Below are 27,284 nucleotides of genomic sequence, written 5' to 3'. Positions count from 1 at the left end.
GGCGGGCTCCGGGGCGGAGCGCTGAGAGCTGGAGCCGAGGTGGGGGGGACAGTGTGTAAGGGGAAAAGCCAAAGTGGAAAGAACGGCCCCAATTCAGGAGAAAGTCCTCAGGAAGCCTCTGAGAGATGGTGAGGGGCCCGAAGCAGAGCTGAGGGCTGGAGCCCGTGAGGGGACGGGGCTGGTCAGCCTGGAGGGGAGAAGGCTGGGGCGCTGCGGGAGAGCCGGGAGGGGCTGTGAGCAGGGAACGCGGGGGTCGAATTATAGAATAGTTGGGATTGGAAGGGACCTTAAAGCCCATCCAGTTCCATCCCCCCTGCACACCTTGCAGTGCATCAGGCTGCCCAAGGCCCCATCCAACCTGGCCTTGAACACCTTCCCTGGGCAACCTGTGCCAGCGCCTCACCACCCCCATGGTGAAGAAGTTCCTCCGTATGTCTAGTCTAAATCTGCCTCTCTCCAGTTTATAGCCATAGCATGAAAGGTAACGGGTTTAAGCTGAAAGAGGGGAGATTTAGATGACATAAAAATTTTTTTTACCGTGAGGGTGGTAAGGCACTGGCACAGGTTGCTCAGAGAAGTTGTGGATGCCCCACCCTTGGAGGTGCTCAAGGCCAGGTTGGATGTAGGGCTTGATCCAGTGGGAGGTGTCCCCGCCCCTGGCAGGGGGGGGTTGAAACTGAATGATCTTTAACATCCCTTCAAACCCAAACCATTCCACAATTCTATGAACTAGAGAGTTAGCTGCTTTGTTGCAAGTATTTTCAGAGGAATGTGTACAGAGCTGAAGATAGTAGCAGCAGCTGTCGCTGAGGCCAGAACCCAGAGTGTCTTATTACTGGATGCAGGTGGGAACTCTTAAAAGACTACAAGAAATAACAAACTATGTAAGAAAAAAACCCACCCTTTTTTAGTCCCTCCTGAGCTAATACAGAACTCAGAACACACCCTAGTAACTGTGGAACAGGCAGACGCAGTTGGAGTGCTCAGGGGCCGTGTGAGTGCGAACACCTGAGCAAAAGCACTCCTGACATCTGTTTCTGTCACTTCTTGCAAGCAGAGAGATCTCATGCAGAGCCAGAATCCGTCAGAGTGCAGTGGGTTCTTCTTCCTTCCTCATCCTGAAGCTCACCAGGCCCTTCGGCCCCTTTCCTGTAAACATGTGTATCATTTACCAGAACAATCAAATAATCCATAGGAAAAAGAGAAGTCCTACCCAATAATAAGGCTCAGTTTGTCATGGAGACCTTAAGTCAAAGACGCAAATCTAAAACAGACACCAGTGAGTAAGAACTGGAAGTTTATGAGCGCCAAGACAGTCATGCAGCACAGAAGCAGGACGGGGCTATTACTCTTCAGAGGCCAAGAAATGCTTGGAGCGCATCTGTGATCCCTTTGGAAGGAGAGGGAAGACCTGGAGGCCTAGTGTTCCTCAGTGAACATGAGTCCATAGACACTGTGAAACATCTTCAGGACCACTGCCTAGTGTTCCCCAGTCCAACCGCTGGCCAAACATCCCACTGCCTCACAGCCAGGGAAGGCAAATAGTGCACCGGTGATGGCTTTGGGGAGATTCTGCTACTCCTGACCGTATCTACCTCCTGGGGCTGTTCTATGCCTTGTGAGAGGAGCTCAAGCCTCATCAGGGCATGGGGTGAGAAAAGTTCAGTGGCAAGATCTGTGAAACAGAGATGATTGTGCCTGTCCTAAGCAGAAAAACCACTTTGGTTTTCTGACATCGAGTTTTCTGGGGAGCAGAAACATGTTTCTAAGGAGCAAGTTACTCAACAGCATACCAGAAACACACAAAAAGTAAATGAGAAAAGGTGGTTTTACACTAACAATATCTGCTGTTACCTGACTACTGCTCTTTCTGTGTCAGCCTTTAAGTTTTATTACCCAGAGATACCCATACAAGTTGCTTAATATTCACATCCAACAACAGCTCCACTAATTGGCGTACCAAGTACCAGGGATTGCAGTTCTTTGTCCAGAGCAGTTAGAGGAACACATTGATACAGAGCAAAGCCAACTGACACTGATAAATTATATTGGTGTGCGTAACGCAGAGTGTGCTGATGGTTTAAGAGGGAGACGTGAGTTTCTGGGCCAAAACCAACAAGCAGCAGCAAAATTCAGGCATACTACTCCTATTAAAGAACATTGACCTGCCTGTCAGTTGTCTTAGCCCCCTAACTCGATTATCCTGGCTGCCGTTTCAAAATTCTCCTAATAAAGGAGTGTCCTACTGCGTATTTGACAGGGTTTAAGAACTACCACAAATGAGCATAATTAACAATAGAAAGGAGTTCAAGTATTTGGGGATAACTTCTCAAAGTCACACCTGCCCCTTTACAGATGCACAGCAAACACATGGTGTCTAAAGAGTAACATATAAAGGAAAAATACTGCAAAGGAAATGTACCGCAATGATTAACAAAACAGCAGTTGGCTGTCCTTGCACTTCCACTAAGATCTATGAAGGTCTCTTAGCTTTGTTTTATAGAAATTAATTACATCATGTACATGATACTGAAATACAGAAGAATACTTGTGGAACTGTAAAACAGTTAACAAGCAGAATGAACATACATATGAAATACAGCATTACGCACAGTTTTGCAAGATTTCAGGTTACTCAGCTTTACCAATGATGTCCTATTTAGAACACTCTCTGAAGGGTGATGGGAGCTGTATTCGTTCCTTAGCTCCTAACTGCCTGCTGGTGCAGCAGCTGTCCTGCCCCTCAGCTGCACTTGCTCACCCCAAATATATGCACTCGAGTTGTGGAGGTGTTTCAGCATGGAGAGGGACTCCGGTCCCCAGGATCATGTCCTGAAATCATGGTGGAACTTCCTGAAGGTGGAGGATGATCCGCAGCAGGAAGGACTCAGTAACAGAGCTTTGCATTCCAAAAGTTTGCTCTGTCCAATAGAGTAATTTTCACCCACCCCCAAAAAAGCTATTAAAAAAAAGCCTGTCTACATTCTCCTTTGGAAAGACAAAAATGAGAACACTCTGCAGGTTCACGCTGTGTTTAGTAGTTCTGAAAATAATAAAAGCAATGAAAAGATGTAATTATACTAGCATCACTTGCAAATTTGGGGCAAAGCACTCCTCCGCAGCAAGACAAAGTAAGACACAAAGCATGTCCCAAAACTTTATCTACTAAGGCATTCAAAATGCAGTCATCACAGCTTGAACTGTAATGCCTTTTTCTCTCCCTCTCCCAAAAGATACTACTCATTTTGGGAACGCTTAGCTACCTTTTAAAAATGGTTTATAAATATTCATATTTTTATACGAGGAATGCTATTTCAGGTAAATTAAACAATTTTCATTTATAAATTAAAATGAAATCTGCTTTTTTTCCAGCTTAAAACTGTTCACTGTATGAAAATAAATTTGTGAATAATCTCAGATATATCCAGAACAACTAGTTTCTTTGGAGAGTCTCCTTGCAGAGAAACCTTAGTGCAAGTTGTGGCAGTAGCCTATCTTCCAACAGGCTCACAGGTCTATAGTTCTCAAACATACACATTTGTATTAGCTGCCACTGTCACTGGACAAGAGATATGGAAAAGTTTCACATTATGGAAAGAACTCCTGGAACACTCGGGAACAACGGACTGCTTCTTAGTATACTAAATGGTGTATTGCTATAATAGTAACTTGTGGTGATATTTAATGACAAAAAATTACCTTTATATTAAGAAAACCATGGACAAAGGGAAGAAAAAGTCTCACTTACAGGCTTGTGTTTCAAGGAAGACATGAAGCTATCCTCTTAAAGACAACTCCACAGAAAATCCATAAAAGATATATCAATAGCCATATATATATTATACATATATATATATATAAACCCTCCATGCTTCTCAGTTCAGAAAATCTGCTGAATGATAAGATATTCAAATAGCTGCAAGTGAAAACCACAAAAGCCATTTCCAATTAGGAAAGGAACCATCGCCGCTCCTGCTGATGTTAGGGAGTCCTGCTGGGCAATGACTACGTTGAGATGGAGGCCAGATTCCAGTTGTCATGTCTGTTAGTGTCCTCGGCACCCGGACCACATGGGAACTTCCAGCCCTTCCAGTTCAAGATAGTTGCTGAAACTTTTGCGTGACCAATTCACCCACACATTTCAATTGTGTGTGGATATTCAGACCTCAGAATAAGCAAATGCCACACAAACTGAAATCCAGTTAATCCAGATTTGCATTTGCTATTCAATTTTGGCAGACTCGTTATTAAAAAGGCAAACTGAAGGGTTCAGAAAAAAGGTCAAATCATACGGAACTTGAAAAGAGAAAGGAAATAAAAGTTACTGAGCCAGGTATCTGCAGTTTGCTCTAGAGAGGAAGCCAGAGAAATGCAAGTGTCAATGAAGCAAAGGGTATAGACATAGAAAAGCTCAGGATGGCATTTACAGATTCACACACAGACAGGATTCACAGGTTGCAGGGACACTATAAAAAGGGAGCTAAAAAATAGCAGTAAGCCTCCTCCAAGGAAGTTACTACTAATCCACTGAGCAATCTTTCACATGGCGTTAAGGATGACCAAGAGGCACGCTGAATTAGGCTCCCTGTGAGAAGCAGAACCACAGGGGAGGAGGTTGGTGAAAACAGGGGCACTTGTCCAACCTGCAACCCAGGTACTGAGGAAAGGTTGACACTGCTCTCTACCCACTTCTCTTTGGACGCACACATGGAAGTAAGGTTCCCAAAACCAGTAGGTCTCTACAGAATTGTGCAAATTATACAAAGATAAATGTAGGTTAAGGGATTAGGAAAGTTTCCTTTCCCCTGCCTCCCAGAAGGACTGCTGCCATACAAGAAGGGGTCTGCCTTTGATTCACAAATCAAAGCTTTTTCACAGCGTGTTATCCAGTGACCAAATAACTAACTGGCAGGAAAGAAAAGTCACTTCCAAACCAAAAAGATGGGAAAGGCCACTTGATGACAAGTTCACACAATTTTCTACTTCTGGAACACTAACAAAGCTGGAGCAAGTGATTTATCTTCTGTGTTGGATACAGTTAGCTAATCATAGAATCACTAGGTTGGAAGGGACCCACTGGGTCATCGAGTCCAACCATAAGGAACAGAAACCAACAATGGGAATTAGCCATGGATTTTAGCACTGAGGTGTGAATTTTCCCTAGATTCACCATAGGAACTAGTCTAGCAGCTGGCAATAACATTTTATTAGTAGCTACCCTTATCTCCTATTTCAGCAGCTACAAACAGCTAAGGACTCAGGCTATCAAAAAATGTAAACATTACATAATTGTCCTTGAACTACTTTCTCTACCACATCTTAGAAGTGAACTAACAGAAGGGCTTAACTCAAAGGGAGATGAGGTGTATGATTTTAATAAACATTTTTCTTATTAAAATCTTGATATAGTTTAAATATACCATACAGAGGAAAAAAGCTATTTATAAAGCTACATACACATTTCAAGTCAATGACGACAGCATAAATCATTCTAGATTCCCTCTCCACTTATCAGAATGCCTGGTGTGTGTGTATATGGTGAGCTACTGTGAATTATCTGCATAACTTCTGTCTAGCTATACATGACAGGACTTAAAAAATGTTTAAGCTATATACAGAAATATATATACATATAACATATATTTATATGTTATACATACACATACACTTATATACATATACACACAATACATATATATATACACACAGTACTTTACATTTATATACGGCCTTTCATCCAAGGGCCTTGGATACTTTTTAATACATCAAGTCTCACAAAACTTTGTGAGGGCGGGAGCTTTATTTTACAGACTGTAGGTTTGATGTCTATTCTAAACAGTTTCTTTTTTTGCTTTCTACTAACTTTACACATTTCAGTTAGAGGCGTTTTTGGTAATGGAAATAATTACACCAGTTAGAAATCTAGGCATAAGGTAGATGTTGCTTGATACCTTTGTAACTATTCTCCTCAGTATATGAGAACAGCCATACCAGTATAATTTTTTCCTATACTAATACACCTATATCTAGACTTGTGTAGCTGTATTGCTTTTTATTTTTAATCAATACTAGCATAGTAAAATCTGATACAGTTTTGAACCTAACATACACTGGGGGTCACAACAGGAAATCCAGTCCTCATACACTGAAACTATGCTTTTCTAGGACAACTGATTTAGGAAATATTAGTACATGCAGAAATAATTCTACATCTGTTTACTTGATTTATCTGCAGTTTAACTACACAAGCCTGAAACTGTCAGCCTTATTTAGAAAACAGGATTTTCAGCTTCAATTTGGCAACTGTTGATCAGGATTTCTGATCTCAACTGTCCTCCATACCTCTAGCAACTAAATAAGTAAGTGGTGAAAACAGAGGCTTTTTTAAAATCACAGCTGTAGGTAACTTCTGGCCATCTCAACTAGCTGACCAGAAAGGAGAACCCAGTAGAGCTCTAGCAAAGGTGAATTCCACTTGGATTTTGATGGCATTTCTTTAGCTTTTCCCAGCAAAAGGGGGGGGAAACTAATATGGACTCATGGGGTTGGAGAAACAACAGAGGGAGAAAACATCACCACCACAAAAGCTCTTAACCTTCGATATTTCAGTCTGCTAAGCTTTCAGAAATTTGTTGACATAGAAAAAGTAGCTCCTTCATTTATTAATCACTTCCTAACTTTCAACAAAATCTCTCGAGCTTTAGGGAAAACAAGTCCTAGGTTATGATCAAAGACTGCCCTCCCCAAAAGCAACCAACCACTTCAAAAGTGAACATACAGTAGAACCCACTACAATGCAGTTTGAGAATTTTATTCTAACCTCATTACCTTGAGATTTTTCAGAACAAGCCACTTTCCCCAAAGCAATTCTGTGAAAAGAATGGGTTGCCTGGCCTGTTTCACTCAGGATTCTCTGCTAACTGTAAAATGTGGGCTGAACGTCTTCTGCAGGTCAATTTTTCAGTTACAAAATTCAGATTTTTAATGAACAACTATGTTTAGTGTATGCTGTTAGCTAAAGTACAAATGGCTAAGTAAATAAAAACTATTGTTTCTTCAGTATGACTTGGTATTTTGTCTGTAATTTCTTTATTAAAAAACTGTAACAAGGTACTTAAAAAAAGGCTAGATACAAAAGAAGTTAAGCTGGTCACGAACATTAAAGTTTTCCAAAATGTATCTTCAATAATCATGATCTTATAAACATTTTACAGTTACCAGAAAGTGCCCAGGCTGAGTTTACATAGTTAGATAACGTAGTACAAGTGTCGTGTTAGAACTGGTAGTGGAACAATCTCCTGACTGTCTGTTCACTGAAACAGGGATACAAAAATGTTGATTGTGAACTATGAAATACTGTGCATTGGCCTCATCATATGTACAAAAAAAAAAAAAAAAAAAAACCACTAAAAGGTACAGATTACATGCAAAATATTAGTGATGGTATCTGATGTGCCAGAGTTCAATGCAATCAGAACAAAAATTGCAATGAAAGTGGTTTCTTAAGTGAACGATCCCAACTCCAGGATCTGAGCTGTCAGGAACTTTTTACAAGTTCAATATACATGATACACAACTGCAGCCAACCACAAATTAAACACCATTAAAAAAAAAAAGTTAAAATAAACCACAGAACATACTTATTTTTTTATTTTGAAATTCCCTACTCCCTCTATACAAGAACCTTTGCTGAAACACTTTCCACAAAGGCAGCAGTGAATTTTCAGAACATGTTACATATTTTCCCTCAGCAAAAAGATAAATCACAGTGTAAATTATATTGTTCTGCTGTCATCTTTGGCTGGGGTTAGGCAAAGGAATTATTGACTGGCAAACTGTTGCAATCAGGTATTGCCAGTGCTCCTTAGGCCTTTATGTTACAAATTTAGGACAGGAATGTTTGCATTTAAATCTTTAAAGTACCACCAGGGGTATGACAGCATTAACTTTCATAAACTTTTATAGACAAATGGAAAAATCTACAAAACTTAGCTAGTAATATTACACAGCAATACACACTTTTTATACTCTACACAAAACCAAAATTCTTGGTCTTAATGGCGAGTAATAGTTTCTGTTTCAAAATCTGCTTAGAGGAATAGAGTGGGACATAAAGGCGAGAAATGCAAGTGTTTGCTGTAGGAAGATGTTGGTCATCTGGTGGTCTTATTGTGATTGATGGCATAGGCTGGAATCCCTCCTCACTAGCAGGCAAAGATGGACTTGAGGTCCAAAAGTAAACCTGAAAAAAGGAGATGGCAATTAAAATTTTGCTGTACATGGCTAAAATTCATATTGCCTACATGTTGTGTAGGAATAGGTTAAAGAACTGTGCAGTCACAGCAAGTTTGATCATATTAGGTTCTTTTCAACAGGCAAACTAAACTCAGTGGTAATGCTTCACGCTTTCTTAGTAGCTTCCTTCACTTCCTTCCTTTAACTGCTCATTATATCATATACTTCTGTTAAAACTGATAAAAGCAACGCTAAAAATGATCCTGTATCAAAAAAATCCTTAGTAAATGAAATGTCCCCAGATCCATCTGGGAAGGTGGTGACTGCCATCAATACAGAATGCACCACAAATCAGTCTCTCACAAATCAGTGACTATGGAATACAGTACTTGAACAGACAAAAGGCGGCAACAGAGACTAGCTGTTTTTTTTGTCTCGATGGAGAAATACTGACTTGGAGAGCAGAGTCACTACCAAAGTGTAACCATAAATATTCCTTAACAAATGTGCCCTAGATTCTCCACTTTGCAGATTAGCCTTTGTTTCCTTTTAAAAAGCTGTAAAGGAAAGATAGTACCTCAAGTACTAAAGGGGTTAAAAGCAATAGTTTGAATAAGTGTACAATTAATACAATTTACAGATGAGTTTTCCAAAATTAAACCCCTGGAACAGTATCTTGTTCTTTCATGCTTCTCATCAGCTACTCTTAAAGGGCTTTGAGGAGGAGGGAATACGATTATTGACATCTTACAGAAAGGATACAGGCGTTAACCTCAGGATACACATTAGTCAGGAGAGTAAACTATTTAGGAAGAGAACTCAACCTCAAAACCCTAGTAGCCCACAACACATCTGACTAGACAGTTATTCAGCCTAAGAACAACTGTGCAGAGATGGTAAGTGTGTTTCCATGAGACCTGTGGATACGGGTAAGGACACACCATGCTTACTTTCAGCTGCAAGAAGGAAGGTCTAGAATTCACACCTGATATTTCCAGAACTGAAAGTCTAATCAGACCTTACTACCCTGCTCTGCTATCTTAACTCTTCACATACAGTCTCTGCAGGCAGATACAGTTAGAAACAGTGTTGATGTCAAAAGTTTTTCCAGTTCTTCTGCATATTTCCACTGGGAATGGACAACTTACTAGATCTTGTCTTTCTGTCATACTCATCTTCTCAACTATAGACCAAAACCAACGCTTGAATTGCAAAAGCTTCTCAGCATTTTCTCCTGTGTGGGGGGAAAAAAAAAAAAAAATACCTGGTTCAGCTGGTACATTGGACAATAAATATTCAGAGATCTGTTTTATATGAACTGCAAGATCTTAGATACAATCTCATTCATGAAGTCCTGCTACTGGAGACAATAGTAAATATAAAACTAATATGCACACTTTTTAATCTAAAGGCTAACTCTGAAACACCTCAGTACAACTCCCTCCTCAACAAAGCCTAACAACAGCTAAATATAGTTCAAAAATTATGTTAGAAATATTAGGCTGCATCCATCACATTTGCAGTTCTAAGTTAGGTCAGACCTTTCAGATGGAATACATAATACAGTCCTTGTATTTAACATCAAGTGACAGCAAAGTTCCAAAATGTGCTTCCTCCCTCTCCACTGAAGGTAAATATTTTCAAAGGTATGTAAAAACACTAATAATTTTATTAGGACTTTAAGTGACTTATTAACCAATGTCAAATTTGAAGAGGTAGTTTAAGTTTAACGCTGGTAATTCTACTCCACACAGAACAAACAGTGTTAAGTTATCCTGCAACTCTCTTTCTGAATAAGTTATTTCATACCTGACTCATCGTTGAAAGAAGTAAAACTGATTAGCATTTGCACATTCACTTCACCACAGCCATTTACCAAAAGCCTGAAATCTTCTGCTGTCAAATCTTCTAATGAATTCTTTGGAAGTACATCCAGGAGACCTTTCCTCATTGCCTTAAGTGAAAACCACAAGATTCAGATTATAGCCATTATCACTTTCAGACCGACTTTAAATGCATTACTGAAAGTTCCACGTGAAATCCACTATTGACTCGAAATTTATTATTCTCCTAGCTGTTCTTTTCTTTCAAAGCTTTACTATCCAAGATGCATGTTTTCTGAAACAAAGAACTCTTTAATCTGTTAAACTCTACCTACTATTGCAGAAGAAAGCAGTAATGGTTTAAACTAATATTTCACCAGGAGCACCAGCACTCTCGATAGTTAAAAAGTTCAGGTATTTTGCTGCCCTATACTGAATCTCACAAGTATTACAAAAAATGCATCTTGCACATCACTTTTACTTTGCTTCCCTGGACACTCAATGCCAAATCTGCTTTAAAAATGTTATACACAAACATACATATATATTTTACATAAATAAGCAATATCCTGAAAGAGATTAGAAATTCCATTTTCTAAATGGAAGAATGAATTAATTTTATTAAATTCCAAAATGAACACAAACGTTATGACTTTCAACTCTTAAAATAAACGAGTTGTACTTAAGTATTCAAAAGCCACATAGGCAGACATCAAGAGCAAGTAGCTTAATTCCAGGGACATGTTCTTCCTCTAAGAATTTTGGACCTAAACTGCCCAGAGGTTATCTAGCAGTCTGACCGTTTATCTCAGGAGCGCAGTAGGAAAACACAGTCAGCAGGAATAGCCAAGTTTAGATGTAGTATCACATGACAGAGAGTAAGCGATCCTAAGTCCTGTACTTTCATTAACTATTTACAAAAACACAGTATTCCATAACCTTTATTTTAAAAGGTTTTTAAAAAACAAATTATTTTTACTATAATTTTATGGTCAATTGTTAGGTTTCTTGCCAGGTTAGTAAAATAAGAACAAAGTTGTGTGTTTCATAACTGATTTTCCCTTTTAAAATAAGGATAAGAGTCAGATGTTCAAGGTCATGTTTAAGTATTTTGAAACTCCTTCTTAATCTTTTTTAATAAAGCTAAACCAATTAAAGGTGTCAGATTATTAGAACAAAGTAGCTGCTAAATACAAAGCAAAAATTCCAAGAGGATACATGTTATCTGACCTCAAGAAATAAACATATATGCTTAAACAATGAGATCAAGTTTAATAGAAATTAACTTTCATTCTATTAAAAAAAAAAAGAAATTGCTTGAAGTACTCAGTCCTCACAGGGTTGCATAAACAGCTATACAATTACAAAAAAGAAAAAAAAAAAGGAAATTAAGTATTTTAATCAAGCTGTCAAGACTTCAAAAGAAACCTCACGAGCAATACCATAATGAGAAGAATTAACTGACTGAAATGATAAAGATTTTTTTTGTTGTTGTTTTTTATAAAAAAACAAACACTCCACCAAAGACTTACATGGAGAGGCTGTTCTGCTACTACCAACATTCGGTGTTCTGCGTATTTCCGGACATACTCATATACATTCTGAGGAGTGACTGGTATATTTACACCATTGGAAATAAGTTCAACCTACGGCAAAGTAACAAGGACCATTTAAGAAGAAAAAAAAGAAAAAAGGAATTAAGATTATTACGATGACCACAGTATGTTCAGTATGCTTATTTCAGTTATTTATTGTTTAATAACCCTCTAAAACTAAACAAAATTTACTACTGCAGGTTTGCTGTAAAGATTCCCTAGGAGTGACTATGCTATCCAGGCTTAATTGTGGGCACTAGATCATCATCAAGTTAAAAAACCCACACTTTACTGTTAAAGGAGAACACTGTATTTGAATCTAGGAAGGATAAAATATTATCATAGCATTATAGTATAGTTGGGGTTGGAAGGGTCCTTAAAGATCATCTAGTTCCAACCCCCTGCCATGGGCAGGGATATCTCTACTAAAATCAGGCTGCCCAAGGCCCCATCCAACCTGGCCTTGAACACCTCCAGGGATGGGGCAGCCACAACCTCCCCGGGCAACCTGTGCCAGTGCCTCACCGCTCTCATAGTGAAAAAATTCTTCCTGATGTGTAGACTAAATCTGCCTCATTCCAGTTTATACCCATTCGCCCTGGTCCTACCCCCACAAGCCTTTACAAACAGCCCCTCTCCAGCTTTCCTGTAGACCCCCTTCAGGTACTGGAAGGTCACTATAAGATCTCCTCTGAGCCTTCTCCAGACTAAACAGGCCCAACTCTCTCAGCCTGTCCTCATAGGGAAGGTGCTCCAGCCCTCCGATCATCTTTGTAGCCCTCCTTTGGACCCGTTCCAACAGCTCCATATCCCTCTTACATTGAGGATTCTAGAACTGGACACAGTATTCCAGATGAGGTCTCACAAGAGAGTAATAGAGGGGCAGAATCACTTCCCTCGACCTTCTGGCCACACTTCTTTTGATGCAGCCCAGGATAAAGATTGGCCTTCTGGGCTGCGAGCACACATTGCCGGCTCATGTCGAGCTTCTCATTATCTCTGCCATCTGACAAAAGCATGCAGCCTGTGTACACTACCAGATGTGCAGGCTGTTGAATTCTGAAATGACAGAGGTCTAGCTGTGCTTACCTGCCCTCCGCCCTCCTCCTTACACAGGTCTATGGCAAAGGCCAAGTCCATCGCTGCAAACACTGCATCAGCATCTGTACTCTGGGAAGCGAGGATAAGTTGCCGAAGGCTTTCATACATAACCGGATCAAAAAAAGCAAAGTCATGCCAGTTTACCTATAAAAAAAAAGAAAGATATTTGAAACTAGATATTTGAAATATACCAGTTGCTTAAGAATATATTCAAAACTACATGATTTGTGCCTAACCTATGCACTAGCACAAAGCAGTGCATAACCCATGTAAAAAAGCATACAAACCCTTGGCAATAATGGCAGTCAAACTCCTATTTTCAGCCTGCTTTTGAAGGTACGTTAGAATACTCAACTGAAATGCATTAGCAGGACATAAAGCCAGACCTCTAAAGCCCTTCCTTCTGTTAAGGTCGTAGAGGTTACGAAGACAGTTTATAGGGTTTTTCAGAACAAATTATTCCACATATCACCTAGATCAACAGACATTTGATGGAGGTTGACTGAAGCTGGAAACACTTCGCATCAGTGCTCCAAAACGCTGAAAGTTCCCCTCCACTAACCCATACAAACTGCTGCTACATGCACACATCAGAATGACTGATGGCCCAGCAGCCGCATACCATGGTTTCCAAATACCCATGTCTACTTCCTGCTGCTTTCTACAGTTCCTTGCTTCTCTGCTCTTTATCAGCCTGGAGAGAAAAGTCATCTAATAACTAAACTAAACCTAACCAAAATGTTTTTTGATGTATCCAACATTTAACTGGAATCTCTCTGGGAAGATACCAGGAGACACGTAGAGGAACAGCTTTCTGCCATTAACCCTTTTTCATTAACAGATCATATGTGTGTCAGATAACTGATTATGTGATCAACATTGTTTTTAAGGAAAGACCAGCAGCAACAAACCTTGGTTTAAGTTTGCTGCATCAGACAGAATTCACCATGCCACGGACTGATGCATGAAATGTGCAGTACTTTATTAGTGTTTAAGTGTAGGTAATTACTGCTCTGAATTAAAATTATACCTACATTTGAGACAAAATTTTAATTACAATTCAATGAGTTCTCCCAAATAATGAGAAAAATGCTTTTTGGTGAGCTGAGATGCTATTGCCTCATGCTGTCCAACATTATCCCTTTGAGTCTTCAGTCTCAGGAAGAGAGGAAGGAGAGACAGGAAGCTGTTTCTGAAGACAGTCAAAGGCTAGCCTATTACAAGTCATTCCATCACAGTCAATTAAGTGACTTCTAGTATATCTAATCAGAAAATCTAGGAAATTAACAAATTAATATTCCCCATTAAATTTCAAGGCATTCTTACAGTTCCAAGATCAACTCTGCTCGTCAATAGATGCACAGTAAAGAAAAAAAGAGCCAAGTTTTAAAGGTGAGATTTATGTAATTAAAGGAACTTAAAAATTTCTATGTTCAGCTTACCTTTCTCCCAAGAAGAACTTTGATTACGTGCCTATTTAGCGTGATGGGACATAGTTCATTCTGCAACAAGCACAATCCTAGGATTCTGAAAATAAATGTTCGAGTTTTGTTTTGTTACAACCAAAAATACATTGGAGATATTTCAGCAAACTCACATTAAAAATGTAAATATTTAAGAGACAAGTTGCAGCTAGGCATTCCAGCCCTATCAATTCCTGAAAGAACATGATGGTCACATATAATTTCAAAAAAGTATTTCCTGCAGTATAAAACTTCCAGACTGTGAAAAAAGAGATAAAAATAAAAATCTAACAGGAAAAGAAACTCCCAAGTCGATGTGCGCAAATTCCCACAGAATACAGAGAAATACAGAGCATAAAAATAATAGAGAAAGGTTTTGCAGCTTGGATCACTGGTACTCTCCCTAGTATTTTGTATACTTGTCTTTTACATGTTTACAGACTAGAAAGTTAAGAGTAGCATACCTGCCAATGTTTCTGAAACAATTCAGCCTTGCTTCTGTGTTTTTACCAGGTCTTGGTGTATAAAACCCTCGTTTTCCAGGTTGGTAAAAAAGTGGTGCATTATCATCCCCATCATCTGTATCATCTAATTCCATATCTACTACACTGCGGCTGGAACCATGTCGCTTTCTGTTTTCCTGTTTTGAAAGTCAGAATAGCAATTAACAAACTTATTTCCAATTACTAACACACATCAATAAACTATTTTTAACTAGATCCAAAGATTCAAGTTCCTTTGGCCTCAGTTGCTTAAATTTTTAAAATTAACTTACACAACTGGATCTTAAGTGAATTAATTTGTGCAACAATTTGTTACCTGTACTTTATCTGAAGAGTCTAGCAAGCCAAGATCCAATATACTGTCCGCACCATTCTCCCTTGACAAGGGGAAAGAAAAAAAGGCAGATTTAATTTGACAATAAGGAACTGTCATATTCTGAAACCAGATGGATTAGATTAAACCAAAGTCAACAAGTCCTTGTTCAAAGAAAAGTATCTAGAACAAAGCAAGGAATAAGTTGCATGTATCAGAGTTAGATGTAGCTCACTTAGTTTTCATTTCTGATCTCAATTCTCGATACTTTACCTGCCATGTGCAATAATGAGTTCCATCGCTTCATCAACTCTTGCTCTAAGGGAATCTTCACTAGCTAGTAACAGAAGAAGCTGAGCAGGAGACAATTCCAACAACATTCCTGTGATTTTACTTGCAAATGCCTGGGGATAAGGAATGATAAGTGTTAGTGTTCTCCTCCAGTTCTCTCATTTTCAAATATGGTTTTATGAAATTTTTAGTATTTTAAATATAGAACGCTTTACAAGATACCCCCTAAGTTAAACAACCAATTGCAGAAGGAAAATATTAAGAAAATGCTAAAGAATACAAAAACATCTTCAAATATTTCCAGTTATTTTAAACAATAATGGACAATGTATCATTGTGGACTAGACAGATGAGTCTTACTGGTTGCATTGCTTGCACTCGAGGGTAGAGCCTTTCTCCAAGGGCTTGTCTGTGTGCTGGAAGAGGGTCAGGGTCATCGCCAGGATTTCCTTCTGATGCCGGTCTAAAAGGCCGTGTGTCAATGGAAAGTTGTCTTCTAAAGTCCCTTAAGAAAATTAGAGCAGTTTGTATTCATTTCAGAGGAAATATGCAAATATCTTCTGGAACAATATAATTTGCACACAGATTCAAGATAGCATTAGCTTTTATGCTGGAATAGTAGTGTTGCTCGTAGCTGCTTGGAGAGAATGATTCAGAAACAGAGAATCAAAATGAACGAAAGATTTTAATACTGATGGTATTTTGGATATTAGCAGTCAGACATGCCATCAACAGCAATGTTGCTTCTAAATCACCTCACAATTTTATTCCAGTACACAAGATTTTATTCTTGTTTTAGTAGAAGACATTGATGGCACATGGTTGAGACATAACCAATCAAGGCTAAAGTAAGCACAATTATTCTTTAGAGAATTAAAGTATATATTGAATTTCAAGAAATCACCCTGTAAATTGCTCCTGAAAGTGAAAAAGACAGATTGTTTTAATTTGAGGAAGTAGTAGTATCTTTCCTGAAGGTAACCACAGCAATTATTCTACTTGACAAAGTATCTCCAACAAACCAAAAATGTATCACTTACCTATCCCTATCTCTCCGAGAACCAGCTCGTAAGCCACTACTTCTCCGCATTTCTCTCTCTCGCTCCCTTTCCCGATCTCTCTCTCCCCTATTTCGCAATCTTTGCATCAAACCTGAAGGGGGAAAAACTCATAAGCTTAAAGATCTTAATACTTCTCTCTCTCTACCTAAGTTTCAGTGTAAGGAGGTAACAGTTTTGGAAGAGAGTTTGAAAGACATCAGTGAGACAAAACCCCTTCACTTAAAAGTAGTGATATGGGTTCAGCCAAACTTAAGAAAGGAACCTGAAGTGTTTGTACCAATTTACAAATGCCAAAATACTTCAAGAGTTCAGATAAACTTTCAAAAACATTATAATGTATTTGTGACAATCCAAGTGGAGTAGTCATATTAAAATGTATAAGCTCTTACTAGCTAAAATCTTGACAGTTATTACCTACTGGAGAAGATGATGCTCAATAAAGCTGAGACCATCTAAAGCAGACTCTTGTTTTGAGAAAAGCAAGAAATTCCTGTTTCTGAAAGCAGAAAAAAAAAGCAATCTCCTTGTCTCAGAGAAGTATCATGCATCATTTTCACAGTTCCTATGCTGAGCTGACTAGATATCTCTGAGACAATGCCAAATATTTAAACGTAAAAAAGCATCCAAGGATTTTATGAATGTTATCTGTAGATAAACTGCTGTGCACCACTTACTTGTATGGGTACCCTTGTTGGCATTCTGAATACAATCTAGATTTGGCAGTTTCTCATTTGACAGAAAAGCCTGCGCAATAGCAGTGTAAAAGCTTCGTGCTACACCGCTGCCTTCTCCTGGCTCATCCTTAAAAGTAACTTTTACTCTGTGTACAGCCATCGGAGTGGTAGCACACCTGCGACCAAAATGATTGTTGAGCTGCCTCATGGTCTGCTGAATTAGAAGATCTCTGTCTCGATCAACCTAGGAAAAATAAAAAGGAGAAGTAAAAAGTTTTCTTTTACCAATCATCAGACCAAGAGACTTTCAGCTTCAGGAGAAGTTTCTAGATGCTTCTGCAAAGACTCAGAAAATACCAATCAGACTGTGAAAAACTATTGAGTGATTGCAACACAGCTCAAAAGTTTAAGACACCTGCTTGCAGACTGAAATACAACTTCTCCTATCAAGTTACTGCAATGTGCAATAATTCAACTTTTAATGAAAACAAAATCAGAAGATAAACTAACATTTTTTACCTCCAACGTTAAATCCCTGGATTGCTGGTTTCTAAGTTTTTCCATCTCCCTGCGGAATTTTGATTCCTTTACTTCAAAGCCACCTAATTCAGTCAAGATCTTAAAATAAATAAAAAAAAAACAAAAAAAAAACCAAAAAATCAGAATAATGAGGGAGATTCACCATTAAGTTGTAGAAGGAACTGCCCTTATACTGGGAAATACATACCGATCCAGGCTCTGCTCCAACATCTTCCATGAATACTCTACCAAACAACTCTAAAGAAAGGCGCCAACGTCCCAGCAGCATGTCATGAGATATAACCATGCCCATGAAGCTACACTGTGGCCTGAGAGGAGGGAAAAATGACAGACAAGCAAAATCAAGTTAAATTTCAGACAATTTTTTTATTTCCGATTTTTTCTTAACCCTCTGCCTTCAAATAAGTCCTTTATTTCTGATAAACAAGACAATACAGTAAGTTTGTGGAGAAAAGCACATGCTCAGTTTCAGCTGAAACACAAGTCTGGCTCTCAAAGAGAAATTACTCTCAAAGTATGTAACTTCAGTGCTACATGGAATTCACTGTTACTAGTCTTCCTTCAATCGAGGCTGTAAGGTTTTTTTAAAAAGGCTGTAATTCAAAGACAGGGCAGTTCAATCCCTAACTGCATAAAGTGTGGTCGGTATCCCCAGACACACATGGTGAGCTGTTAATTCCAGTATTTAAACTCTACTGCCCAGGACATCACAGTAGGTCTGCAGCAGGGCATTGGGTAGTACAGGACTTTCACCACAGTTTGCACAGACTTCTTTAAAGACTATTCAGTTGTTCAATCCAAGAGCCAGTAAACACAAACTACAAATTCAAACCAAAGTAAGCTACCCACTTTAATTTAAGAAGACTTTAAGAGTCAAAAATACCCTTTTATCAGTTCAGTAATACTTCATAGAGTAATTTTTAACTCAAACTACCTGAAAGATGTGAGAGGCGGTCCTTCACTTTCTGTCAATCCTATCTCTGCCAACAAGCTGCTTTTCAGTTGTGCTGCAAGATCATGAGCTGAAGGCCCTGGCTTTGAATTCTCAGATTCTTCTACAGGCACGTTTTGTTCCTCCCCTTCCTTCTTTTGCCGATTTTGCATGCTCATAACATTTTTCAAGTTGGCTGCATAGGACATTTTAGTTGGAAGAACCTAAATAAGGGGAAGCAAAATTTAATTGCACTTTCAAAGCAGTCTGGAAGGCTTTTTCAGGATATAATTATATACATATAATTTTTAAACCACATGAAAGTGAGCACTTTAATTGACCTGTAAGAACTTCTGGGCTATGGAGAGATTTCATTCTTTTTACCACAAGTAATTATACAATTGGCTTTTCAAAATTAACTTGGGATTGTACTGCAGCCTTTAAAAATATTGCCTGACATCTGCCCTAAATCAGTAACGGAAGAACTTCCTACAATTAAAAAAATTAGTTTACTTTTCATAAAAAACCCAAGTTTTCACATTTACTGGGCTTTTAAGTTATCATTCTGAAGGTTACTTAAAATTCTCTCTGAAAGCATTAACATGTCTTTTTAAGGAATGAGGGTACTAGCTTAAAACTACTCTGTTGTTTAAAGTCATAAAACCTTTAAATCTACCTCAAGGCAGTTTCTATCCACTGTAACCTCCATTAAGCACTTCCCGCTGTTGGCAGAGGATGAATACAGACCCTGGCTTGGTCGGCCAAACAGATCTTCTTTGCGAGCATTTGGCTGAAAATTAACAAAAGCATTCTGAGTAAGTAATATACTTCAGTTAGAAATGAAAAGTAAACTGCAGGTTTTTTCTAGAACATCATCTATGATGTCACCTGTAACAGATGGGGCTGGTCTGCCAGCGGGATGGCTTCTGCCAGAGGAACCTCAAAAGGATTAGGTGGAATGCAGCCAAGGAAGGTCATAGAATCTGATCGTCTGAAAAACGGATGGTTTTGGCCAGTCTCTGCCGGGAGGGAGTCATCATCTTTGTCATTGAGTGTAGCACCTAAATATCAGAGAAGATTTCAATTCCATTTTCACAGTTATAAAAGCAAAGGATTTTAATTACCAAAAACCATTATGCTTCCCTCTTCGTTATCTGACTGAAGGAACAGAAATTTAGAGAAATAGGATTCATTTAACACTTCTACAGGATGCTTCCACAAATCTTGTACTTCTATTAATTTACTTAGTAATCACTTTTATTATTTTTACTGTAACCAGCTGTACTGACCATGCACTCCTGCACTGTATGGACTATATAGAGAGTATACATTCTACCATTTCCAGCAGAAGTTTCATCAGATAAAAAAACAGTTTAACTTTGATTCGAATTTTAAATTCTGTCATTGTGTAGATTGATAAGTACGGGAACAAATTCTGCATTTCAGAGAGAAAAGAGACAAGAAGAGGGCTCCAAAATGAGACTATGCTATGCAAGAAGAAATTTGGTAAAGTACCAGTGGTAAGGAAATCTTACTAAAAGGACTTACTTTAAAATGACTTTTTTTTATTGCCTTATGTAACATATGCCAGTAGCAAAATTTATTCAAAATCTCAGCTAAATGTAAAAACACACTAAGAAAGTGTCTCATTTTGGGATATTATACAAGTGTTTCTGTATACTAACTTTGATTGGTATCATCATCATTTTCATGTTCTGAATCTTCATTGTCAAGACCCAGTTCTAGAAGCTCCCGAGTTCTTAAAATGCAAGAGAAAAAAAGGAGAAAAAAGAAAAAGAAGAGTCAATCCTTTTGCAGAAAACGTTAGGCAAAACAGTCACACCTCTAGCAACCAATAAAAGCAGTAAGTGTACTTGAAAGCTATCCATAACAAGAACGAACTCACTCTAAATCAAAGTATTGTAGAGTGCTCCTCATTACATACTCGCTCACTATACTACTTGGAGAGTTATCCTCAGCCATTTGGCCACCGATCAACTTTGATATAAAAAGTTACAGCTTCAGACGGTGACTGGTATGCTTGCTTGTAAAGACTATGTCAAAACAAAAATACCTAGGAACCCTGCACCAGTGGAAGAAATGCATGAGTGAATGCTACTCTAAAATTTACTGGTGTAGAAACACTTGGTCCTGTAAAAAATAAATGTCACAGATTACATTTCAGAAGGTAAGCCTGCATATTAAAGAAATTGATTTCACACTATTATAAAAAGGATCAAGAACTTTGATTAGCATTCATTTCTGGCAGTTTGTGCCTTATGAAATACATTCTGAAGCTAGATTATGACAAATAAGATTTTGTTTCACATGAACTACTAAAATGCTATCTAACATAAGCAACTGACTGCCTGCATTTGAACCACTCGCCTTTAATTAGAAAAGCTTTAGGCCTTCATAAGTTTTCTTCTTGGGAACTTTGCAATTCTCTGATGAATAGGTATTTGACAGGATTAAATATGTAAATTTTGGGGAACAAAGCAGATTCCAGAAGTACATTATTGCTTGGAAAAGGCTTAAAGCTAGAGCTCTAGCTACTGAAGTCAGCCAGGACGAAACTCGATCAATTAGTGTATTAAGTTATCCCTACTTGTGAGGAAACTACTGTTGACAGCAACATCCTCTAGTATACATTTTGAGGTCATAACTAGCTTTACATTACCAAGATACATTGAATACAACATTAGAACTAAAGCAGCACTCCAACATATGTTTAAAACATCCATTCCTTGTATTTTACAGTTACTAAATTTGTGGAGAAAAGGAAAAGTTAAGTTTGACCTGCAATATTGAAAACTAGGGGCAGGAAGGGGCAAATATTTGCATTTATTTAACTGTTGACTATGACTGTTCAGGTTACCTGTACCTTACCTCAAAACTTAGAAAGAAATGGGAACGGATAGTGTAGACTACCACCACAGAGACAGTTCTATGATCAGTAATTGCCATTTCAAATCAAAGAACATTTATGAAACCAAAAAGTCTTACAACTTTGAGAAGTGATAAATGCACTTTGTAAAATGCTGTAGTTGGAGCAGCAGGGATTTTCAACTTAAAGACATTTTCAGCTATTGACTTCCCTACTGTGCTTTAAATCATCAAGCAAATCTCAGATGTTCCAAACCAAATGGAAAACAGAACTACTAAGCTCATTGTACTAGACTTCAACATTTTCTCCCATGCCATTCTTAACATGTTTGACAGAAATTTAAATAAGTCGTTATGACATTAAATGTGAGAGGCAGACTGCATTTTTCAGCTGAGAAATTGTCCTGAGTGCATCTTTTAGAGGCACTGCTGTGGAGTTTGATTTCTAACTCAATTTTCAGTGGTAAGAAAAGCTTTTACACAAATCAGCATAAAAAGATCTGAATGGGATACTGCAACAGGCTTATCAAACATACACATATTATATACCAGCATATATACTCTTTTTATAATACGCACGTTACTGCATACACAGAGAGAGAGATATCTAGGTATATGTATACATTTATATGAGTTGCTAAGCAATAATGCCAAGGAATGAAATAAAGGAGCGTAAGTTTTTGTTTCTATGAGTCAGCCTCAATACCTTTTCCGTTCCAGCTGAGGAGTATCCAATGTTGTCTGTTGATTCATTGCTTTAATCCAATAAATAAGGGCTTGAAAAACATATGCTACGTGCTTTAGTGAACAGACATCTAGAACAGGAAGAACATCTGAGTGCTCATCATTGTGGGAACGCATCAAAGACAGCGCGTAGTTCAGGAAATCACCACGAGCTGACATCATTCCCTGACGGGCACTGAGTAGAGTAGCGCGTCTAGTGAAGGAAAAGAATAGAATAAAGAGAGATTAGGCATCACAGTAGAATGCATCCTTTAGCTATTAGTTTCTATATTCGAAAATATGGATGTAAAATGTCACCACCCAAACACCCCAAAACAGTGTGATAATAAGAGTAACAATTGTAGTTTTACGCTTTACTGTAAGCAGCTCAGGTCCAGTATATTATGGACAGTTAACACTCCAGATGAATCTAGTCAGAATAAGCCAAATAGTAGCAACACAGGAAGCCATCTTAAATATAAAAAACCCTACACTGCTGCATTGCAAAATAAAGATTCCTAAAAAGTCAGTGAAGATTTGACTGTAAAACTAGTAATTCCTATTGCATGCAGTAATCAAACTATTTTATACCTTCTTCCCTCGAGTGTTCTTAAGCTAGCTTCCTCACGGGCTGTCATCCTTTCCCTCCTGGCTGAGTTCTGAGAAGCATGGAGAGGATGGTTTGGATGCCCAGGATCACCAGCAGAAGCTAACGCAGAACCATAACGCAGCTGAGCTTCAGTAGAGTCCATGATACTAACCATCCAATTCCAAGTAGGAATAAGCTTTTCTTCCACGTAGTTCTATAGCAAATGAGAGACTTAATGAGTCTTGCAAACAAAAGAACTAGATGAAAAGGATGCAATCTCAACATAAGGCTCTACCATGGCTTTTACAGTTACACCTGATTCCCTGCAAACAAAGAGGCTGTAAAACCACACAGAAGAATGATCAATGGACAGTTTCCTGAGGCTCTATTAAGACTGCTGATTTACTGTAGTGGTGATTTACTGTAGTGGTATGCAGCTCTTATCACTTGGTGCACATTTGGCTTTCCCAAATCAGAAGCCTTTTTCTTCCAATGCACTGTGGAAACAGAGCCATACAAACACCTTGTGGCTTAATTACAAGTAAATATATTGTCATCCAGTTTTCACATCCCAACTCACAGTACTACTAACAAATAAACAGCATCCAGTACAGGTGATTTCAATCTATACACTAGGCCTACAAGAAACTTGATCATACTTCCAGAACACACTCAAGTTCCTCCTGTGCTGTTAGTCTCTAAAACTTCTTTCTATGCATGCCAGATATCGGTCTTCCTTTTTACATATTTTCTCTAAAGATGCATTTTACATATATTTTCAAAAATCAACAGCCAAGAGCACAGTACATAAAAACTTAAAGCACATAACAGGGAAAGGATGATCACGTCCCTAAAAGAACAGACAGTGAACAGTAAATTCACCTGTACAAATCTTTTATCTCATTTGATTATTTGGCCCTTACTTTCTTCTTAAGACTCAACAGTTCACATCAAAAAGAACAGGGCAAAAGATCTCTATTAGACATCACTATTATCTTCAAAACAATCAATCCTGACTTAACTATTAGAGATTACCAGACTTATTTGAAAAGAAAAAAAACCAACAACCCTAACAAATTCCTTTTTTGAAAGCATATGCGTACTTGAAATACAAATAATTTAATGGAATTTGTAACTACAGCTACTTTAGTCTCTCTTACATGTGGAGAGGCTGAGAGAGCTGGGACAGTTTAGACTCAAGAAATAAATTCAGGAAGATCTTATCAGTGTGTATAAATACCTGATAAAAAGGTATTATGTATAAAGTGCCAGACTCCTTTTCAGTGATATCCAGTGAATGGACAATAGGCAATAGGCACAAACTGAAATACTTGGAAAGCCCATTTAAACTTCAAAAATCCCACTTCTTTACTGAGAGTTAACAGGTTGCCCAGAGCCACTATGGAGTCTCCATCCTTGGAGATACTCAAAACCTAACCAGACACAGTCCTGAGAAGACTTCTCTGTTGACTCTGCAGGGAATTTGGACTAAAACAATCTTCAGAGGTCACTTTCAACTTGAACAATTCTATGATTTTATTTTTAAAAAGAAAGCAGTATTGAAATTATGTTTCTCTACAGAGACCTGGACATTCTTACCTGCAAGTTAACTGCATCTTGATAAGTCAGCTTCACTGCAGCTGGGATCTGAGAGTATACTAAGTGATTGTACTTGGGAATCAGACCCATCAGATCAGATATCTGTCGTATCACAATACTGTATGCTCTTGCTAAACTGCTTGCAGATGTTAAATAGCTGCTCGCATTGCTGGCTTCAAGTGCTGCAGCTGCTGCTGCAGCACTCGTACTGATGGTACCACTCCGACGTAGGTTTGATGGATCAATGTAAATCAAGCCCGCTGAACTTGCTAAACATAAAAGAAGGTATGACATTAACGAATTTATTAAGCCTTTGCTATGTATTTTCTGTATTAACTGACATAATGAACGTTTCTGGAAACCAACTTGTAAATAATACTGACATCACCACTAGCAAAAATTACTAGATACAGTAAGCGTACTCTTTTCCTAAGAGCCAGAAGAGATCCTTCCTGTTTCAAACTCAAAACCAGAACTGTAACAGTCAAGAAAATGTCAGCACTGCCCTTCTAAGACAAATAAGATTTCGTACTTAAGAGAACAAATGAGAATGGAGGAAGGAACAAAGCCAGAGTTAACTGACACTCATGCATTTTACTCAGACTTGCCTGCTGGGGCTGACGTACTAGAAGGAGCAGTGCTAGTGGTCCTCTGGTTTTGGGTGTTACGTACAGCCCACTGCATGGAACGGGGAGCTTGGGCAGCACCATTGGCATGTGAGCTATTTGTGGTTCGTTCCAGAGGCTCATCAAGCATGAAGGTCTCCTGCTCTATGTCATCACTCTGACTGCTGCTGCTATCAGAATCACTGGAATCATTTGATTGAGAGTCATCTTCAGAAAAAAATGCTGGAACACTGCTAGCTCCTGTTGAGGAAAATGAGAAATAAACAGTAACAGACAACTGCACATGAGCCCATGAATACAGGTATCATGTCAGCCTTGTGAAATTTTTCCATGAAAAGAAACTACATGTACTACAAAGGTTCAAGTACCACTATAAATTATCCATATAGCATACTGCTTATTTTCCATAATTTTCATGAAAAAGCAGAAAGATTACTTACATTTGATAAGATAAACTAAGAAATAATTTGATTTAAAAATTCTTCACTGATTCTGCCTCCAGGCAATGAATGCTAAAAATTATGCTTCCAAACTGCACTGCTGATTCTTTCAAAAAGCCTTAAAATGCTTGATCAAGTTTTGTGTTTTGTTTTAAACCATACCTAACTTCCACACTAAAAATGAGTGAAAACATTTCATTTCACTTCACAAGAGTGCAAGGTAGCCTCTGGCTAACAAATGCATTAGATCCATAAGACCAAAAAATATTGGCCACATTTTAGCACATCTCCGTGTCCAAAAACTCTGCATAGTACTTTACAATTGCAGGCAAAGGAAAAGCAAAGTAAAAATAGGAAATATGGGGAAGGTGGAGGGAAGAAGCTAAGTGAAAAGAAAAAAAAATAAAGGGAAAACCAGACTACTACAAGGGAAAGGTATTTGCTACAATGTTATAACCAGCTAACTCTTGCTCTGTCCAATCTAGTTGTGAAGTAAGTAATTTCTCCAGTATATCTCTGGAGTGCTAGATAGTCTAGAAAAGAATAGTATTTTTTAGGTGAAGCCAGTTCTGCCTTTGTTGAAGCCATTTTCAAGCACTAATACATTTCTTTTTTCCTGTACAACTTAATCCTAATGTCTAAACGTAAACAACTAGATTAAACACAAGATGATGTGGCGTACCTGCTTCTGACCCAGCAGTAGCTGCAGTGACAACACTTCTGCGCCCACTAGCATTGTCCTGATTACTGTGGTTACTCTCACTGTCACTTTCTGTTTCAGCAGCAGCTAGCAAATCCAACTCCATATCACTGCCTATAAAACCAATGTAAAGACCACCTTATTAGAAAGGGGAAAAAATGGAATGACTGTAGTGTCTTATATAAGACACATTACACAAAACCCAGAGCCTCTGAACTATAGCAGAAGTTAATGGATATGCAGGGAGAAGAGTCATAAAAGCAGTGCAAACATACAGCAAGACTTTAAGTATGTTCCCTTATTTTCCAGCAACTGGCAACCCCCGAATCTCTCACTCTGTACTGTACATATACATTTAATACACTGAAAATTAAGACTTTAAGGATTCAGAATTAGTCATTCAAGCCAAAAGACTCCACAACTTTTCATGCACACTTATTAGGACAGTTAACCAATGCCTAGGGAACATATGAAAACTTGAAAAAAAAATCTCATTAAAAAATACAGGTTCTATTCAAGTTAAAGTTTTGAGAATTTAATGTTCTGAATGCTCAGAAAGTGAATAAACAGATTTCCTGTACAGTAAATGGACTGACTGGAAATATAAGGCACATGATAATTTTTTTTTAAATCATAGCTTGGGGTATCTAATCCCAAGCTGACTAATACAAATCAAGACATATTAACATCAAGAATTTTCATACATAATGGATTAATTTTGTAGACAAAATATTGAACCATAATTTAATATTTTGTGATTGGTTTGAAAACTGGGTTGCCATGATTCAGATCCCTTTTGAGAACATATCTACCATAACCACTACACTATCATTAGCCATACAAGAGCTCAGCTATTTTTCTAGTCCTTCAAAATAGTTTATGTCAACATTTTACAGTAGGAAATACAAAAGGCAAAATAGATCTTGTTAACCAAGCACACAGTAACATTTGGGGTTGTGGGTTTTTTTTTTTTAAATCCTTCTCACGTAGAGATATAAAAATAAAAGTGCTCACGTGTTCGCCTACTACAAGTTATCTACAATTTTACCCATCTCCTTTTGCAAGGTATGTAATTTGAAACCACTGAATTCTCTAAACTCATGCAAGTCTCCCAAATCATTATTTGTGACAGCAAAGATATTCTTGGGTTTGATGCAGTTTGTTCATCCAAGCAGTAATGAGCGTGATGTA

At 38.2% G+C, this 27,284-nt stretch overlaps 1 protein-coding gene across 1 annotated transcript in view; it reads right to left on the bottom strand.

Annotated features, from left to right (window-relative positions):
- Window positions 1-7,635: 7,635 nt before the first annotated feature.
- UBR5 (ubiquitin protein ligase E3 component n-recognin 5) overlaps window positions 7,636-27,284 on the bottom strand; it is an 88,003-nt gene continuing 68,354 nt past the window's right edge. Inside the window, exons 37-59 of the mRNA XM_054058523.1 lie at window positions 26,076-26,207; window positions 24,936-25,193; window positions 24,328-24,596; window positions 22,731-22,942; window positions 22,123-22,353; window positions 20,216-20,289; window positions 19,419-19,591; window positions 19,207-19,320; window positions 18,534-18,754; window positions 17,787-17,907; window positions 17,579-17,677; window positions 17,060-17,303; window positions 16,365-16,476; window positions 15,685-15,829; window positions 15,307-15,437; window positions 15,037-15,097; window positions 14,682-14,857; window positions 14,197-14,281; window positions 12,743-12,898; window positions 11,591-11,704; window positions 10,045-10,189; window positions 9,384-9,469; window positions 7,636-8,242 (exon numbers count right to left, since the gene is read on the bottom strand). Coding sequence (XP_053914498.1) covers window positions 8,030-8,242; window positions 9,384-9,469; window positions 10,045-10,189; window positions 11,591-11,704; window positions 12,743-12,898; window positions 14,197-14,281; window positions 14,682-14,857; window positions 15,037-15,097; window positions 15,307-15,437; window positions 15,685-15,829; window positions 16,365-16,476; window positions 17,060-17,303; window positions 17,579-17,677; window positions 17,787-17,907; window positions 18,534-18,754; window positions 19,207-19,320; window positions 19,419-19,591; window positions 20,216-20,289; window positions 22,123-22,353; window positions 22,731-22,942; window positions 24,328-24,596; window positions 24,936-25,193; window positions 26,076-26,207 — 3,572 coding nt within the window. The 3' untranslated portion in view covers window positions 7,636-8,029. The remainder of the gene's footprint in view (window positions 8,243-9,383; window positions 9,470-10,044; window positions 10,190-11,590; window positions 11,705-12,742; window positions 12,899-14,196; window positions 14,282-14,681; window positions 14,858-15,036; window positions 15,098-15,306; window positions 15,438-15,684; window positions 15,830-16,364; window positions 16,477-17,059; window positions 17,304-17,578; window positions 17,678-17,786; window positions 17,908-18,533; window positions 18,755-19,206; window positions 19,321-19,418; window positions 19,592-20,215; window positions 20,290-22,122; window positions 22,354-22,730; window positions 22,943-24,327; window positions 24,597-24,935; window positions 25,194-26,075; window positions 26,208-27,284) is intronic.

Source organism: Cuculus canorus, chromosome 2 (genome assembly GCF_017976375.1).
Source record: "Cuculus canorus isolate bCucCan1 chromosome 2, bCucCan1.pri, whole genome shotgun sequence".
Taxonomy (NCBI): Eukaryota; Metazoa; Chordata; class Aves; order Cuculiformes; family Cuculidae; genus Cuculus; species Cuculus canorus.
This window is presented reverse-complemented; position numbering and strand designations above follow the sequence as displayed.